General features: G+C 38.2%; 1 protein-coding gene across 3 annotated transcripts; it reads left to right on the top strand.

Annotated features, from left to right (window-relative positions):
• Positions 1–44: 44 nt before the first annotated feature.
• ewsr1a (EWS RNA-binding protein 1a) lies at positions 45–12,512 on the top strand. Of its 3 annotated transcripts, none has more exons than XM_053516131.1 (16): positions 45–100; positions 2,255–2,291; positions 2,477–2,528; positions 3,567–3,705; positions 3,818–4,013; positions 4,267–4,535; positions 4,657–4,816; positions 8,690–8,727; positions 9,343–9,360; positions 9,498–9,613; positions 9,826–9,955; positions 10,842–10,952; positions 11,088–11,229; positions 11,341–11,435; positions 11,545–11,794; positions 11,997–12,512. In XM_053516131.1, exons 1-16 carry the CDS (start codon positions 85–87, stop codon positions 12,034–12,036), a joined length of 1,809 nt encoding a protein of 602 aa, XP_053372106.1. In that variant the 5' UTR covers positions 45–84; the 3' UTR covers positions 12,037–12,512. The 3 variants fall into 3 exon arrangements, with proteins under 3 accessions (XP_053372106.1, XP_053372107.1, XP_053372104.1); XM_053516132.1 differs by having other exon boundaries at positions 4,261–4,502; XM_053516129.1 differs by having other exon boundaries at positions 4,261–4,535.
• The last annotated feature ends 6,128 nt before the right edge of the window (positions 12,513–18,640 follow it).

Raw genomic sequence — 18,640 nt, 5'->3', positions numbered from 1 at the left:
TCTGCTCGGAAATGGAAGCGTCCGGTCGCCATTTTCACGCATGCGCACTGAGTTTGGGAGCGAGACAAACGCAAGTCGCACGAAATGGCGTCCGCACCAGGTAATTCAAATTTTGTACATTTATTTTTGGTTATTTATTTTTTAAAGGGTGTTTTATTTGTACTGTTTGTTGGAAATATATATACCGTTAGATATTTTCCATATTTATTTTGGTGATATGTGGTTCGCTTATATTTGTTTGCATAACCGGTTTTTTTTTTTTTTGCTTGGTAGATTAGCTAAACAAAGCGGGTTATTGCGTCCCAAATTGCACGGATTTTTTTTTTATTGCCCTAAGTAGAACCTAAAACAATAGTGTTAGCGCACTAGTTAGGGCGCTGTATTTCGGCATTTGGGCCTGAGCCTTTGTAATATTGGGCTGCTTGCGTAGCAAGGGAGAGAATAATAGGCGGAGAGAAATAAATCGGTCGCTTGAAATATATAGTTTAGCGTTTTTACATTAGAATAAGTATTAGCTTGTTGGATTCTGGAGAAATTGGTGGAATAACCGATGAGTGTATTGTTAGTTGGATAAGCCGGTTAGTGTGTGTGTTTTTTTTTTTTTTTTTTTTTACCAGATTAACCGGTCACGTGGTTCAACAGGCGGCGGATTGAGCGTCAATGGCTTTGAAATTTTTTGGAAAATACAGAGTGTGAGATTCACTGTAGTGGGAAATGTTGATCATTTAGTTGTATGTGATGTACAGACACTGTGAGTTGGTGTAACCTGTAAAGAATCAGCAGTTTATGATGTGTATCTCAGCACTGGCGTTACCGCGACCGCCATCTTGACCAACCGGATCCCCTTTGTGTTTCAGCATCATTTAAACAGCAGAAGGGCTGAAGGGCTGATATCCACACACACACACACACACACGGGGTCCATGTAGTAGGGGCGTATAGATAGGGTGCACACACAACGTGTATCTTGTATAGGTTTGCAAAGAAACTGCAAACTGAACTGTGCTAAAATGTTTAAAACACCTTAATTATTTTTTTTTTTCAAAAGATGCATGGCTCCTTACCAAATAAATAAATGACCAAATAAATAAATAAAGATCTACCTTCATAAAAAAAAAAGGGGGGGGGGTGATAAATAAATTTTATTCGAAAACTCACCATTGAGTTAAAAGGAAAGCGGTCCAAACAAAAACTACAGAAGACACTAATAAGGGCACTCTTGCATTAGGGGCTCAGGATCATTTCCGAGAACACTTAAACCTAAAGTCTGCTTCATTCTGATCAGTGAGAACGCAATTGTTCCATGCTCGGGAACTGTGTCAGCTTGAAGTTGTGGTCTCAGACAGGTTACGTTGTACTCGGGCACGGATCGAATCAGATATGGAAGATAATTGTACCTGAACACAAAAGTAGGTCGCTGTTTTGACGCATCAATGTCATCCTCTGACCTACACAGCCATCGCTGGTAAAGTGGGCTGGGGAGGCCAAAAATAGTTTTACACGCACGACCATTTTTGACATTCATCCCTTTTTTTAATATCAAAAATATTAGGCATAACGTGAAAGTTAACTTGCTTGTTTTCTTCTTTTCTTGGATTTAACTAACCAAGGGTACTCGAGAATAGAGAGCAAAAAAACAAGGGTGATCTAAATAATGTGAAAACGACCAGAAAAGTGGCACCAGAGACCTTTTAAACAACAGAGAGGTCACACAGGACAGCGGTTTGAAAGTTGACCATCATGTAACTTTAATGCATAATTTTGCAAAGCCATACACATTTTAAAGTAGTTAAAAAAAAGTTTCTTTTTTTGCATATATACTTTAATGTCAAATCATGTTTTGTCATTTCATGTATACACAAATTTTAGAGGGTCAGATCATTTGGTAAGATAAATCCCCTAAAAAGATCCCCTTTACAGGAAAGTGTAGGGCGGAAGATCGGCAAACTTGATTGTCTATTTGGTGTATTTTGTTGTTTTTTTCTTTCTTTCTGTAGTAAAAGAAATTTTAAAAAGTCTTGCGCTTTATAATTCCTTGAACATTTTTTTTTTTTTAAATGAACATTTATTTTGACTTGTGGGGGTTTATTTGTTATTTGTTGTAATATCTATAAATAGACAACTCAAATTGAGGAACGTGGAGTGTTTTAAAAGATTCAGAAAAACATTTTAAAATTATAGATATCTTAACAGTATCTTAAAAGTGGAATTTTTCTTTACCAAAGTCTAACATGAGCGTTTTTGGTTGTTGCAGATTATAACAGTTACAGTCAGGCTGGAGGCCAGCAAGGGTAAGAATTTCCCCCTTTTTTCTATTTTTCTGTAAATCATACTTGCTTTCTTTAATTTGTTACTGCTTTACTGTGTACTCTCTAAACCTTAAATGCTGCTGTAGCAGTACTGCTAAATGGCACATACTTTGAATTTTTCTGTGCAGTTGTTTTGTTAATGTGTGTGTCTGTGTGTGTTCCTTCAGGTATAGCTCTTATGCTGCCCAGCCTGCTCAGGCTTATCAGCAAGGTACCCAGGTAAATCAATTGGCTGATTACTCAAAGTGCTTTCTATTTCTTGTATAATGTGAAAAGAAACAAACACTCGGTCTATGGGAGACGGTGTTTTGGATTTGTTTATAAGATACAACAGTCTCTTAAGTTTTTATTTTTTGTTGTTTTTAAAGCGATTCAGCTCAAGGGCCTGCACACTTTCAGTGTCCTTGCGTTTGGAAGTGATTTTCCCACTTATTTTCTTCATAGACTAAACTTCTAACTGAAGAACTTTCTAAAGTGTTAAACCGAATATATAATGGATGACCTCGTCATAACTTAAATTTAAGCATAAAAAAACACAAAGGGGAGAAACAAAAAAAATCTATTAATTTAATATTCATCAATGTGTTTGTTAGATACAGTGGTACCTCAAATTTAATCCGTTTTAAAGGCGAGTTCTTAAGGTAATATTTTATATTGTGTAACACATTTTGCCACAGAAAAAACTGTAAATGCATATAATCTGTTCGTCACCCAAAACGAAAATATTTCCAGTTTACAACACTAATCATATTTTTTGCATATAAAAACAATCAAAACATTGAGAAAAGACATGTAAATGAAGTGAAATATAAAAAGCAGATTAGACCTCACTTAACCGTAATTTATAATTCCTCTTGACAATGGCTGCTTTCATGTGTCAAGGTACTACTGTATAATAATAATACAAATATTTAATGGCGGTATTGGTCATGTTCTCAAAATAAATGTTAAAAAAAAAAAAAAGTTGGTCTCATCCCAAAAACAATGATGTTGATTCATGTGGTATTTTGCTGTTACATTGATGTTAAGAATTTTATTTAAAATATTTGTAATTTTTTTTAGGGACATTAATGTTGTCCCTATATCCTATATTAAAATATATTGTTTTATAGTTCATTATCAGGTTTATCTTTTAATTATTATTAATTTTTTTATTTATTTCTATCCAATTCTTTCCGTAAACTCTTTTCTTTTTCCAGCCCTGCAGTAATCTTCTTTCTAAAGTTTGTCATCGCCTTTATTGCTTTGTGTGTTTAGCAGTCTTATGGTCAGCAGCAGAGCTATGGCTCCTACACCCAGCCTGCCGATTCAGCTTACTCACAGAGCAGCAGCTCCTCTGGAGGGTACAGCCAGCAGGCTTATGGGTCTTCGTATGGACAGCAACCACCAGCCAGTGGTGAGTTTAAAAAAAAAAAAAAAAAAAAATTATGCCTATTTAACTCTTAGATTAAACTTTGTTCTTAATCAAACTTTGTGTATTTTAATATTAAACTTTCCCATGTCTGCAGGTGGCTATAACACTACACCAGCTGCCCCTCAGGGCTATTCTCAGCCTGTCCAGGGTTACGGAAGCAGCGGTTATGACGCGTCCTCTGCCTCCTCCAGCACTAATCAGGCCTCGTACGGCAGCCAGGCCGCATACGGAGCACAGCCTGCATACACCGGGTACGGATCGCAGACCGCTGCTTCTTCAGCTCCTCCCAGGTACTGCAGCTGTTCATAATCACGCTCTGTTTCTAATTAACAGTGTGGTTATCTCCAGCACGAAGCTTAGAGAACCAATGTGTTTATTTATAGACATTGTTACATACGAATGCTCAAGGAAATTTGTAATGATAGGTCTTTAGGTTCCTGCTTTGAATGAAATAAATCAGTTATCGGAGGCCATCTCTGCAATAAGCAGGCATGGTGTCTTGAATGATTTTAACTACATCTCTTTATTTTGTGTCAGTTACAGCTCTGGTGGTCAGCAGACTCCGGGATATGAACAGAGCTCGTATTCCCAGCAGCAGCAGAGCGGCTATCAGAGCCAGCAGGGCGGCTACGGGCAGCAGAGCTCCTACAGTCAGCAGGGTGGATACCAGCAGCAAGCTCCGCCCCCACAGCAGCCTCCGCCTTCCAGTTATCCTCCACCTTCTGGGTCCTACGGACAGCCTCCTGCCAGTCAGTATGGCCAGCAGGGCAGCAGTGGAGGTGCTTATGGGCAAAACGACTACAAACCACCCAGTCAGTATGGTAGGGTGGGCAAACATGGAAGTGGTTTCAGCGTAAATTTGCTGCAGCCACAAATCCTAATGTTAATTTTTGTTATTGACACAATCTTTTTGTTTGTTTGTTTGTTTCCCAGGTAATTACAGGCAGGACCACCAGAACGGCAGTTACTCAGAGTCCGGTGGTTATGGCGGTGGAATGGGAGGGGGGGACAACCGCGGGCGTGGCAGAGGGGGGTTCGACCGGGGCATGATGAGAGGAGGAATGCGTGGGGGAATGAACCGTGGAGGCATGGGGTAAGTGTGTGTGTGTGTTCACATGTGTACCACAGTCACCTTCATTCCCTTATACAGGAGCTGTGAACGGCCATAAAGGGGCTGAGAGCTACTCTAAATACCCCAACTGGTTTTCCAAGAACGTTGGATGTGAAAAATCTGATTGTTAGAAGTCTTGCTGTCAGCACCTTCTTCATTTTAACTCTATTTGTATTGATTGTGGAACAGCAGAGATTGGCAAGTGTCCTATCTTTATCCAAATTATTATGGAACTTGTTTCTGATCCGAATAGCTCCCAGCCCTTAGCTACATGGCCGAAGGTAAGAGGTTGTGGAACTGTTAATATTTGGGAAAAATATTTCCATATCAGTGTTCCATTAATAAGTTAATTTCTGTTTCTGAACAGAAACCTAAATATATCTGGCTTTGGTTTGCCACATAAAGCCCGAGTTAATAATGGGTCTTTACTGAACTTTTTTTCTTGGTCATAACGTTGAGGCACTTAATATATTTTCATATTATATTTTAGATCATTGTACTAGTTTCTATGTATTTAAAACATTCGGCTATTGGCCACCATTACAATTAGATACAGAAGTGGTTTAAGTAAAGCTTTAAATTCCTGGGTTTTTCAGTACATGTCTACAAAATGGAATCACATTTCTTATATAAATTAACATCTTAAAAACCATTACCGTTTTCAGAAACAGTGAAGTTAAGCATTTCATTTAGTCTGTTTTAACAAAAGCAACTTATGTATCTTTTTTTTTATTCCCCTCCAGATTAAGGGTGTAAAAATGGTCTTGCCAATGTTTGTCACATAAGAAGCTCTCAATTGTTTCCAAAGGGTTTTCTGTGGTTTCTTTTTCAAAGGTTTTGCTGATAATCCAGTGATGAACAGGTGGTATTTTGAATTTTGAAAGTGAATGCAGTGTTTCAAATCTTGTCGCATTTCCTGGTTTCCTTCTGGGTTGCTAAATTGTGTCACTTCACATAAAATAAAATGGTAATGAGTCTACTGCCTCGAATAAATTCAATAACTGAAAACTTTGTGGAAAATAATGCATCTCAGTATCTCACTATTAGGTCTGTAAAAGGTCCAGCCTAACTAATAAGTGTTACTACATACTAGGGGTGCAACGGATCACAAAACTGAATCATATCACTGTTTTTTTTTTTGTTTTTTTTTGGTCAAGACTTTGGATCATTTTTCAGAACAGGAAAAAGAGGGGAGCAAATATAATTTTACAGTTAATTTAATTATAATAGAAAGTAGAGAACTCTTAAATAAAAAAACTCTTAACCATGGTTTTAAATAAAAAAAAATTAAGATGTCAAGATAATTCTTAGTATTCAGTTGTCAAAGTGCAATATAAGGCATGTTGTGTTTTTTCTCTCTCTTCCTCTTCTTCATTCACTATTCACATGAAGGTCAATAACTGCTAATAATAGGGATACCTTTTAATTATCTTGGTAAAATGGTAATTTTAGTAAAACAATGAAAATTGATAATTACAGTAAACAAGACTCCTTTTTTGGCTTGTTTTTTAATCAGAGTGTGAAAGTGTTTTCAGCCCTGCAGAGTGCAGGAATATTCAGCTCTAGTCCTGAACCCAAACCTACCCAACTAAAATAATTTAAAAAAAATTAAAGTATTATAGTTAAATGAGCTGTTTTTGAGCAGAAACATCACCAAACTTCCTTGGGCACTTTGCTCTCCATGACTGGAGTTGACGATCTCTGACATGTGGAGTGTGTTGTCTGTCTGTGGGCATAAAAGACTTTAAGCTAGAGAAAAATCCAAATTGTGTGCATGCATGCAAAAGGTGTTTTTTTTTTTTTTGTTGTTGTTTTTTCCTCTCAGGAATAGGCCTAAACAGCATGCCACACAGTGGTAGTAAATTTTTATTGTGTAGTGGTTAAACTTTTCGATTAATTTATGGTCTCCATGCGTGCCGAACGATCCGTTACACCACTACTTATAAACTAACAAGTGTTAAATACAGAGAAAGTGTTTGCCTCAGGTAGCAGTTTTGTTTAAAGCACTACAAATGGATTGTTTTAAAAAGGGGGTAGTCCTTCAAAATAAATAAAACGAATCCATATTTGTCCTCTTGTTTAATCTGTACCCAAATTAGAAATGCAGAGTACTTGCTCCCAGTCAGGAGCTTTTTATTTTTAGGTAAGGTTTGTTTTACTGCCAACAATTTGCCCCAATACACTGCATCCATTTTCCTTTTTTTTCCCTTACTAAGTTTTGGGAGCATATTTTTCAAATAATTTTCATATGGTTGTTGCATTTGTCTCTTCTGAATGAATATGAGCAATTCTGCTTTAACATGCTTTGTCACATTTATACGCTGCAGGTAACAAAGTGAGAGCCATGTTAACACAGCAATACATTTACAGTACCGCTACTCAGTTCAGTCTGGCCCGGCAGCCTTTTCAAATGGGGACATAAAGAGTTGGTGGCGTCATTTAAAGCGGAGAGAATCGAGTGTGGTTTAACCCTCACGGGGGGAAATACAGAAAGTCTTTGTGTTTTTATCAACCCCCCAAAAAACTGTAATGTTGTATCTGTTTGCTTGATAGCATTTTATTTTACTTTGTATAATTTTTAACGATAATTGTAAAGGAAACAAATGGTGTACATTTTAGTTTAAATGCTTTATTTTATGTATTTGAATGAAAGTGCATGTATCAGCTTTGTGTAAGCAGATTGTTTCAGATGCAGTCAGATAAGAATTGTTTTTTGTGATTGCGGTGGGTGATGTGACAAACAATTAGGTGCTGCCTCATGAGGCTTAATTCTGCTAATCAAAATCTTTTAAAGGTCCCATATTTTACTGCTTTAACAAGTTATGAGGCTTAGAGGTCCCGTAAAGTGTGTCTTAATGCCTTTTTTATACCTCGGACTCCCTGTTTCAACTCTTGCCATTAGCTCTGTTTATGTAAATGAGCTCCTGCTAAGCCACACCCCTCATGAAAACTACAGGGCTGAGGAACACACTGGGGGAGGGGCTTTCTCATGAGGTTATTATTGGGAGAAAACTCTTTTGTCTTGTTTAAACCCCAGCAAGTACAAGTGGGTAAAAAGCATGAATTATTATAATGTATACACAGTGGAGACCAATCTAAAAGTGAATTTTTGCCTAGTAAGTGCTGTTAAAGGTTGCTTTTACCAGTATGCGCACAGCTCAAGTACAGTAAAAGTGATGTTTAATTACTTTTGACTTTCACTGGTATTGAAGCCCTTTGTTTGTTTTTACCTAAATCTTAATAACTCTCCTAGGCTTAAATTGGCCAGTTAAGAGTCCCCCCCCTCCCCCTCCTTTTTATCTTTCTTAAGCTTGATTTCATCTTTGACCAAAAAGTGTTTAGCATGATATTTAAAAAATATTTAATACTTAAATGTAAAGTTTTATCAGTGGTCTCAGTCCTGATCAGGATGTTGGATCACCCACCTCTATATTTTATGCACAGGGCCTTTTTATTTATGTATTTATTTTTATTCTTGAAATGAATTTCGTTTTTGCTCATACAGTAACCCACCTGCTGGGCTGCATCTGAAACAATTAACTCCCTTCATATATTGTATATTTAAAAGAAAAAGATCCACATCTATGGTAGTAAAGAAACCTCCCTGTGTTAATTAACCATTGTTCAGCCACGACCGTGTAAAGTACTTTTACACTATTTGATCACTATTCCCCCCCCTAAAACAAATGTTAATTAAAATAAGTGTTGTAACTAGTCTGGGGGTTGTTTAGAGCGCAATTGTTGGGGGTGTGTATAGCCAGACGTGTCCACTCTCCCCCGTAACCCCCCATTTTGTGGTACTGAAGTGGCTGTTTAAAGGGAAAATCGCCTTCATATCTCCGCTTATTCCCCCAGCATCACTGGAGACAGAGGTGGCTTCATTAAGCCTGGTGGTAAGTTTTAACGTGAATTACCAGAGCATACACAAACTTGCTTTTGTTCCATGATTTTTCTAAAGGATTTGATATTACAGAGGGGAAATATTGCCTTTTTTTGCCTTGCCATGCAAAGACACAAGTCTGCCGGCTTTAAGAGTTCTTATGAACAATTATGTATTGGTTGACAATGGGGTTGGTTCAGTTTAATAACACAAATATGGGTTTAAAAAATTATGGACTCTTTCACAGAGTTTTTTTTCTCACATTTTTAGGGTTTAATAGTAACTGATTCACACAATGTCAGGGTTACTGCATTTTCTATGAAATTAAGGTACAAAGTCCAGTTTGGGTTTGTGGTTTGGCAGGTTTTTCCTATTCATGGCACACTTGCAAAAACAGATAGGCACAGGTTAATTTAAATAGATTCATTAAAATAATTTCCCCCAAAATATTGAAGCACAATGGTTACCTTACTTCTCTCGGTTTTATTTTTGAATGCTCAGAAGAGCAAGTGTGCCTGGGAAATCTTTACCTGGAGTCTTTACCATGTCAGTCCTCAGAAGTTAAAGCATGTAGACTAATTGCTCTTTTTCTTTTTTCTTTTTTTTTTTCTATCATCTTAAATATCAGGACCAGATGGAGACATGGGTAAGTGCAGCCTTTTTTTTTTGTGGGGGGGGTCATATGGCCTTTGGGATTGTTTTTTTTTTTTTTTTGTAGTGTAAAAGTTCTTTAATGGGTCCAACCCATTAACCCCTTTTTTTCAATTATTATTTTTATTTTAGGTCGCCCAGAGGAGCAGGATGACTCTGAGAACAGCACTATTTACATCACCGGCCTGACAGAAAATGCAACCATGGATGAAGTAGCTGAGTTCTTCAAGCAGAGTGGCATAATCCGGGTGAGTGAGCAATGTGTTGCTAATATTGAACATATTAAATGGGTGTAAAGGCCAGCTACTGACCTGAACCTTTATTAGTTTAGGCAAATTCTTTAATAAAGCTAATGTAAGGATATGAACCGCAAAAAACAATGACTTTAAGACTTGTATGGTGTGTTTATAAAAGGCATTAAAGACTGGTTTATCAACATGCTATGTATTTTCTCCTCCAGATTAATAAACGTACTGGCCTCCCTGCTATAAACATCTATACGGACAAAGACTCGGGCAAACCAAAAGGAGACGCCACCCTGTCCTATGAGGATCCACCAGCTGCCAAGGCTGCAGTGGAGTGGTTCGATGGTGTGTCATTGATTATGTTCGCTCATAAGCTCTGTAATGAAACAAATAGTTTACCTGAATTAACCCCCTTTTTGACTGACACTTGTCTGGGATTACTGGAGTGTAGGGAAGATTGGGTTCAGCCCGCGAAGCTAAGTAAGCCCATTTAACACACCCAACTAGTGTACTAGATGGTGTGTGAAATGTAGAAGAAAGAGTGGAGCCATCATTGCCCACTTTTAGTTAGGCGTTGATGCTGACCTGCAAGTGGCCCATTAGATGGTTAATTACATGGCCAGATTTGAAAGGAATAAAAGCAAAACGTTGTTCTAGGAAAATTATCAGTGATGTAACTGCAGAGAGTCACCAGATTTTTTTTGGGGGGCGGGGGCGGAGTAATTGCTGAATCGAGGTTCTTTTGTGGCAATTTACATATCGCAATGACTCCAAAATAAATTTTTCTTATTAAAAATGGAAATGACTAGAACTGGCTGGTTTTCCTTTCGATTGACCGTGACTCTAAAAAAGATAGCGTGCATTAGAAGCCATGTTGAGGTGGTTAAATGTTCCCGTTTCTTTATAATAATACAGACGATACAATCGGAACTATTTATACATTTTCATCATGAGTAGTAAAAGTGAATTAACTACTGAGTTTGTTTAAAAATAATAGTGGAGGACGGATACTTGCTGCCTAGTTATAAAGTTGTGATAGATACAGAATTAAAATTTTAGTCGAATCTATGCCTGTGTATTGTCACTGGTGATTCCTATCCTATAATATTAAGCTTCATGGTGGGCATTACATTTAAATTTTTATGCCAGTGACACTAATTTGCCCAGGAGGTTATCTATTGCCCGTGATTACAAGAAGTTGAATGTAATAGTGTTCTTTTCTTCTGCTCAGGTAAGGACTTCCAGGGCAAGAAGCTAAAGGTTTCAATGGCACGGCGGAAGCCCATGATGATGAGGGGCGGCATGCTGATGAGGGGAGATCGTGGAGGCATGATGGGAAGAGGTGAGTGACTCAGACGGGGGCATTTAATGAAATCTGCCTCACAGTCAAAATTGTAAAGACGGTGCTGCATCTTGGGCTTTATGGCACATCGAATGAGGAATAGGTAAACAAGTCTGCCTGTCTTCGTGACTGTAGGGATGATGGGTCGCGGTGGAATGGGCCGTGGTGGAGAGCGAGGCGGATTCATGCCCCGAGGTGGACCCAGAGGAATGGGCAGAGGGGCACCAACCGGTGGAAACATGCAGCAGCGGGCTGGAGACTGGCAGTGTCCTAATGCGTAAGATTTCTCCCTTCTTCTTTTTTTCATGAAATCCTAACTACAGTGTTATTAAACATGGAAGCTGGGGCACGAAACACGCTGCTTATTATTTTCTGCCCTGTGTTGCAGTGGATGTGGAAACCAGAACTTTGCTTGGAGGATGGAGTGTAACCAGTGTAAGGCACCCAAGCCTGAAGGTTTCGGTCCACCACCTTTCCCTCCAGGTAACAGCCTTTTGTTTTCTTGACTTGTCGTTAAAATGTAATGAAGACACGTTTAAAACATTTCCTTTAAAACTGAAGATGAGACCTAAGACTTGCTTGCTGTTTTCAGGTGCTGACCGTGGTCGTGGTGGTCCTGGAGGCATGCGTGGCGGCCGTGGCATGGACAGGGGGGCACCAGGCGGCCCCGGAGGTCCAGGAGGATTCAGAGGAGGCAGAGGTGGAGACCGCGGTGGTGGCTTCCGCGGTGGCAGGGGCATGGACAGGGGTGGATTTGGCGGACGGGGCAGGGGTGGACCTCCCATGGACGACATGCGTGGAAGGGGTCGGGGAATGGGACCGCCAGGGAAGATGGACTTGAAGTGAGTTGGAAGGAAATGTTTTAGTAACAGTGCTCACATGATTAATGAGAAATAGGCAGAGTAAACTTGTTAAAGAAGTAAGACTGAACTAGACATACTTTTGTTTGAAATATTTTTAGATATGTAATTAGGTTATGCTATGGTTATGGTCTGTCCATTTACTAGATTATAGTCATGTAATCTGTTATTCTCTCTTTCTCAGGGGAGATCATCGCCAGGAGCGGCGGGAGAGACCATACTAAACGTTGCCACTATGGTTTTCCTTCAGATTGTTTTAAACTTGTAATTCCATATTTATAATGGTTAGTGTTTCAATTGACTGATAGTCCTTTTTATTCTTATTTTTTTAGATTTTGTTTGTTTTTAGTTTCTTTTTGTGCTTTGTATTTTTCACTCACAAATCCAGATGCCATGCATGCTGTTGTGTGTACAGACCGAGTCTGTGCAAAATCATTTAATTGTGGAACAAGCTTTTTTTTTCTTATTTTATTTTTTTTAAAGCGGATAGCGGATTCCCTGTTTTTGTTCAGCCTCCTCCTGTGTACATTGAATTAAAAACGAAAACAAAGTTGTTGTGAATATTTTGATGCAATGGCTTGATATATTACTTATGGAATGGATAGTCACTTACCACATCAGTGTGCTCTGTACATACTAAATATAGTGTGTACACTCATGCCACCGTAATTATTAAATTGAAAGAAGTGTTAATGAAGTACACTGGACTCGCTCTATTGCTGGAGATGATTTACTGTCCTTGCTGTCAAGTCACAGTTCAAGAGTCAAAGCCCTTAAACAGTACGGTTTCTATTAAAACCAAGAAAAGATTGTATTGTAATGTACAATGCATTATAGTCAGTGGGAATTGTGTATTTCTTCTGCAAACATTTTCACAAAAAAAATTGTCAATTACATTGACATTTTGTGGAGAGTTTACCATGTCAGTGCTCTGTAATGGTACGTTTTCTTTTAAATTTAAGAAATGGAATAAAGATGTTCATGGAAGAAAACAGTAGCTTTTGTAAAAAAAAATAAATATATATATATATATATATTTATTTATATAGTCACTTGTATATTAAAGTAAAATAATTTTTACATATCTCAGTTAAGAACATGGGGCCAGAGTGCAGGGTCAGCCAGGATACAACACCCTGGAGTAGATGGGGTTTAAGGGCCTTGTGCAAAGTCTCAACAGAGGCAGCTTGGTGTTGGTGGGGCATGAACCCCTGACCTTCTGATCAGTAACCCAGAGTCTTAACTGTTTGATCAATTACTGCCCCCGGTTGGTTTATAAGAAGAATAAAACCCTTCTGTGGGTCATAGGGTAATATGCATCATCTCCACAAACTCATTAGCTTACAGATAAAACTGGCCTCTTTAATATGTTGTATGCACATGACGGCAAATCAGGAAGAACGACTTGTTCAACCACACCATCCTTGAAACTTTGTGCCTAACGTTGAAATTGCAGCATTTTTGATGCTGTCTTAGGTGCTGAATCATGATCAAGTTTTACAGAAATAATTATTAACAAAAAGGTTGTTGTGCTTTAATCAATGTGAACCCTATGTTTTTCACTTTTTGCTCATGATTATCATTAGGTTGTAGTGGGTGGGAGGTGACTGTCAGTGTGTTTTGCATCTTTAAAGAATTCAGAAGCTTAAAAAAAAGTGCAATTTATCATGCAAATACACTGAATATTCACGCAGTGTATAGAGACAAAGTTTTAATTATGTAATAGACCTACACGTTTTACTGATTACTATACTGTGTAGTATTCGCTTACCTTAAATAGGCATGTAGACATGAATAAACTTAATGTTGTTTATTAAACACACTTATTACCAGTTTAAAATAGACAGATTTACAGTCCAAAACCTGCCTCCAGTCTTCATGGGTCAGTTGGTAAGGACGGCCAGGGAACCAGGGAAGGGTGGTACATGCTTTCTGTAAGATCACAATAAGTTATTCTGGCTCAGATCAAGCGGAGAAAAACTCATATTACACACGTATACACTGCCTGTGTTAAACAAAAAAAATCAGTGGTAGACATATGAACACCTTTAACTTTAATCATGGCGCACTATGTGGTAAACCCACTTTTTAGCATTGTAAAGGTACCCTATTAGATGACACTGATATGCTTATGTAAAACCTAAATTGTAATCAACTAAATATGGTCCCAATATGATGTCAAGTAAGCTATAATCACCAATATAAAATAAATGTTAAGTATTTACGGATTCAGTCGGCGGATTAAAAGTTGGAGGTGGAGCTGATACATGCAAATATACTTGTACTTTGTACTTATCCATACACATCTCGTTCCCATGGTGCAACTGGTTCACTTTTTATGTGCATATTGTAATGTTTTGCCCTGTTTATAATACACATTGTAGTTACTGTAAGCACAAACACTAACATACACACACGTGTTTATAAGAGTACCACACTTTCTAGAGTGCTTACCACCAACATCTAAACGAACCAAGACACAGCTCTAAGAAGACAGTCCCAAAAGTCAGCAGTATTTAAGTCAATTCATATTTTAAAAAATTATAAAATTTACAAACAGTTACAACACTTCAGCATTCTTGGTATCTTATTAAGACAATCAAGTGAGGAGAACAGTTTTAATTTCAATGTTTTTTTAAATTCATTATTTAATTGCAGTAGCATCTTACCTCCAGGGGTGAGGGTTCGATTCCCGCCTCGAGTCTGTGTGCATGGAGTTTGCATGCTTTCCTCATGCTCGTGGGTTTCCTCCGGGTATTCTGGTTTCCACCCACAGTCCAAAGACATGAAGATTAGGCTTACTGGTGTTCCCCAATGAACCATAGTGTGTGAATGTGTGTGTGCCCTGTGATGGATTGGTACTCTGTCCAGGATGTACCCATTGTCTGCTGGGATAGGCTTCAGGCCTCCTCCTGGAGAAGTGATATAGAATTAGATATAGAATATATATATTTCATTATAGCACCATGCAGGTTTTAAAGCACGTCCTTACAAAAAAAGCAAAGGATTTACATCGGAAAACTGCCGAGAGCTCTTGAGAGCACACTCCAGCCACATGAGAGAAGAAATCAAAGCTTTAAAAAGGAAATACAAGTATTAATGTAATGCACACACCTGCAGGAATATAAACAAAAACCTTGGTCAAGGCCAGACTTTGGTGCTACAAGTGTCCATGGTGAGACATGACATCCATTGCATTCATCACTAACTCCGAGATCTTAATAAATCCGCGTCTATTATTAAGTGAAGTGATGTTTATTCTTCCTGAAAGTGTAGTGTCTTGAATATTTCACCACCAACCCTCCAATGTGGGAGTATTCTCACAAATTAATACTCTTGCTATATACAAGATTATTCCAGCCAAGGCAGGTTTGTGATGTAATAAGCAGGTGAGAATTATTGTATAATCGCTTTTTTGATTGACCTACACCTCAGCTAAGCCATATAATGCAATCTGTAAGGTATTTTAATCTGTACTGCCTGATCCTCATTGGTATTCAGTATACAGAGTGTTCCCTAGACCTGAGTCCCAATGTGTATTGTCTATTTGTTTTGCAGATCCTGTCTATTATGTATACATATTCTGTTCCAAATTAAATATCATGTACTGTACATAAAAAAGTGAAGTGAGAATCTCTTCTAACAAGGTTGCTGCCTTTATTTTGGTGCCTTTATGTTATTAGGAATAAAGTGGCCAATTTGCAGGGTTTTTAAATCCGAAAAAGAGAGGCTGTTGCAAATTTGTAACTTTACTTCAATTCCTTAAATAATGATGCAGCAGCTACTAGCGATGAGCCTCAAGAGCAGTAAAAACAGCAACAATATAGTATAATATAAGTTAAAGCCTCCCATGCTTAATGGGTTTCCTCCGGGTACTCCGGTTTCTTCCTACAGTCCAAAGACATGCCGATTAGGTTAATTGGCGTTCCCAAATTGCCTGCAGCGTGTAAATGAGTGTGCGATGAGTGAGTGAGTGAGTTAAAGTCTGCTGGGAACGTTGTTAGATGGTGTTAAATGACGTCAAGAACTAGTTTGCATATTGATTATGTCATCATGCAGTATTTGCATAGCAACTCGCAGCAGACCAAGAAGGTGGTGTGCATGGAAACATAACAGCAGGAACTGACATCTTGCAATTTTTGCCTATATTCAGCTCAGGCCTGGTATTGGGCCTGGTGCCATATTGGTGTACACAAAGTAAAGAGCTGCTATTAGCTGTTCTTCAAGATCCAATGTGTGTAAACCTTGACAGAAAGCTGTTTAATCCAGCAGTAATGTTCCTGTAAACCTTTCATATAAAATGTACAGCACCAAAAGTCAAAAGTTTGGACACAAGTTTGGATTTATTTTCTACATTCTAGAATAAAACTGGAAATGTCAAAACTATGAAATAACTGTGATGTTTTATGTCTTGGCCAAGACTTAAGGCTTCCCTTCAGAGAGCGCGGTCTTCTCTTTGGAGAACGTGCAAAGTCCACCCACAAGGACTTGAAGTGGGACTCAAACCCTCGACCCTGGAGAGGCAGTATAGGACAAAAGGATTTGGCCAAACCTGCAATGACATTGTATCCAAATACATATATTAGAGTTGGTCCCACTTTTGCAGCTATAACAGCTTCCGCTCTTCTTGGAAGGCTGTCCACAAGATTTTTTGAGTGTTTCTGAATTTTGGAATTCGTGTCCAATAATTTTGTCGAGCATTTATGAGGTCAGGCACTGATGTTGGACGAGAAGGCCTGGCTCGCGATATCCGTTCCAGTTCATCCCAAAGGTGCTCAATGGGTTGAGGTCAGGGCTCTGTGCGGGCCAGTCAAGTTTTTCCACAGCAAACTCATCAAACCGTCTTTTTGTGCACTGAGCACAGTCATATTGGGAAAGAATAGGGGCTCCCCCTACCCATATAGTGGGCAAAAATTGCCCATATGTGTGGTGGAAAATTTACATTGACCATCACCCTGAACACACACCATCCTCACTGCGAAACATGGTGGTGGCAGCATTATGTTGTGGTGAAGCTTTTCTTCAGACGGGCAGGGAAGCTGGTCAGAGATGATGGTAAGTTGGATGGAGCGATCTTAGAAGAAAACCTCTTAAAGTCTGTGAAATAAAATAAAGGTTCACTTTCAAGCAGGACAATTACACAAAGGTGGACTCTGTTTACTAATCAAGTGTCTTCTGAAGGCAATTGATTCCACTGAGTTTTAGTTAGGAGTATCAGAGAAAAGGGGTCTGAATACAAATGCAAAGCACATTTTTCAGATTTTTATTTGTGACGAAAAATCTTTTTTTGAAACCATTTTTAATTCTCCTTTCACGTTACAATTATGTGCCAGTTTGTGTTGGCCTATCACATAAAATCTTAATAAAAAATTTACGTCTGTGGTTATAACGTGACGAAATAGGGAAAAGTTGACGGGGCATGAATACACCTGTATAATATTAGTAGTGTATTATGCTGTTGGAAGGCCATTTGATCTGTCGTTGTGAGTAACGCTTTCTCAAGTGTGGGTAAATCTATTGAGAAGGGCGCTGTTTTGTAGCGATGGGTCGTTCATAAACGATTTGTTCTTTTTGAATGAATCTTTAACATGACTCAGATCAACGAGTTGTCTCGGAGAGTGATTCGTTCGTTTTCTATTGGGCGCGCATGCGCAAATCATCACAAAACGACGGTGGCCCTGAAGTGCAAAACAAATTAACAAAACAGAAAACAAAATAACAAAACCAAATAACAAATTCAAAATCAAATTAACAAAACGGAAAACAAATTAACTAACATCTGACTAGCCGAGAAGTGCAATACAAATTTACAAAACGGAAAACAAATTAAAAAACAAATAACAAAACCCAAACTTTTTTTTTTTTTGAAGGGGGGGAGTTTTGTTGTTTTGTTTTTGGTTTTGTTATTTTGTTTTCGGATTTGTTAATTTGGTTTTGAATTTGTTAATTTGTTTTCCGTTTTGTTAATTTGTATTGCACTTCTCGGCCAGTCCGATACAAACCGGAAAAGGTAGGTATAGATTGTGAATGAAATGCTTACCGCTAATTGGACGAGACATCTGTCACTCAAGATATACAGGAAGTACTGTAGTAGCGGTAGATTTGTGTGTGTATGATTGTGCAAACATTATTGTGGTTTCAAATATGGCGTTCTTACGGTGGCCCTGAAGTTAGTTTTGTTAATTTTTTTGCACTTCACGGCCATCATAGTTTAAAGTGAAGCAGAACACACAAGAAACAAAGAGAAAGAAACAAGTTCCTTCTTCCTGTATATCTTGAGTGACAGACGTCTCGTCCAATCAGCGGTAAGCACTTCATTCGCTAACTATACCTACCTTTTCCGGTTTGTATCGGATGGCCGAGAAGTGCAATACAAATTAACAAAACGGAAAACAAATTAACAATTTCAAAACCAAATTAACAAATCCGAAAACAAAATAACAAAACTCCCCCCTCCAAAAAAAATAGTTTGGGTTTTGTTATTTGGTTTTTAATTTGTTTTCCGTTTTGTTAATTTGTATTGCACTTCTCGGCCAGTCAGATATTAGTTATTTTGTTTTCCGTTTTGTTAATTTGGTTTTGAATTTGTTATTTTGTTTTGGGTTTTGTTATTTTGTTTTCCGTTTTGTTAATTTGTTTGGCACTTCAGGGCCACCGTACAAAACCTCTGTATGTTATATACAGAAATGAGTAGTTACCTTTAAACCTTTTCGGTCCTGAGTCGTACGTTCCTTTGTCACGTGACTCCCAACAAACGACTCAGATAATATATTGCTAAAACTGCGCAGAAGTTAGAGTCAGCTGTTGTTTGGAACACACCAGAAGCAG

Source organism: Clarias gariepinus, chromosome 17 (genome assembly GCF_024256425.1).
Source record: "Clarias gariepinus isolate MV-2021 ecotype Netherlands chromosome 17, CGAR_prim_01v2, whole genome shotgun sequence".
NCBI classification, from domain to species: Eukaryota; Metazoa; Chordata; class Actinopteri; order Siluriformes; family Clariidae; genus Clarias; species Clarias gariepinus.
The sequence above is the reverse complement of the archived record's forward strand: the minus strand, read 5'-3'. Positions and strand labels throughout refer to the sequence as shown.

What these genes read in the sequence shown, in the direction of transcription:
- ewsr1a (XM_053516129.1), top strand. An exon ending in ATGAACCGTGGAGGCATGGG is followed by an intron (nt 4,817 to 8,689) that starts GTAAGTGTGTGT and finishes TTATTCCCCCAG; the next exon opens with CATCACTGGAGACAGAGGTG. An exon ending in TCCACCACCTTTCCCTCCAG is followed by an intron (nt 11,436 to 11,544) that starts GTAACAGCCTTT and finishes TGCTGTTTTCAG; the next exon opens with GTGCTGACCGTGGTCGTGGT.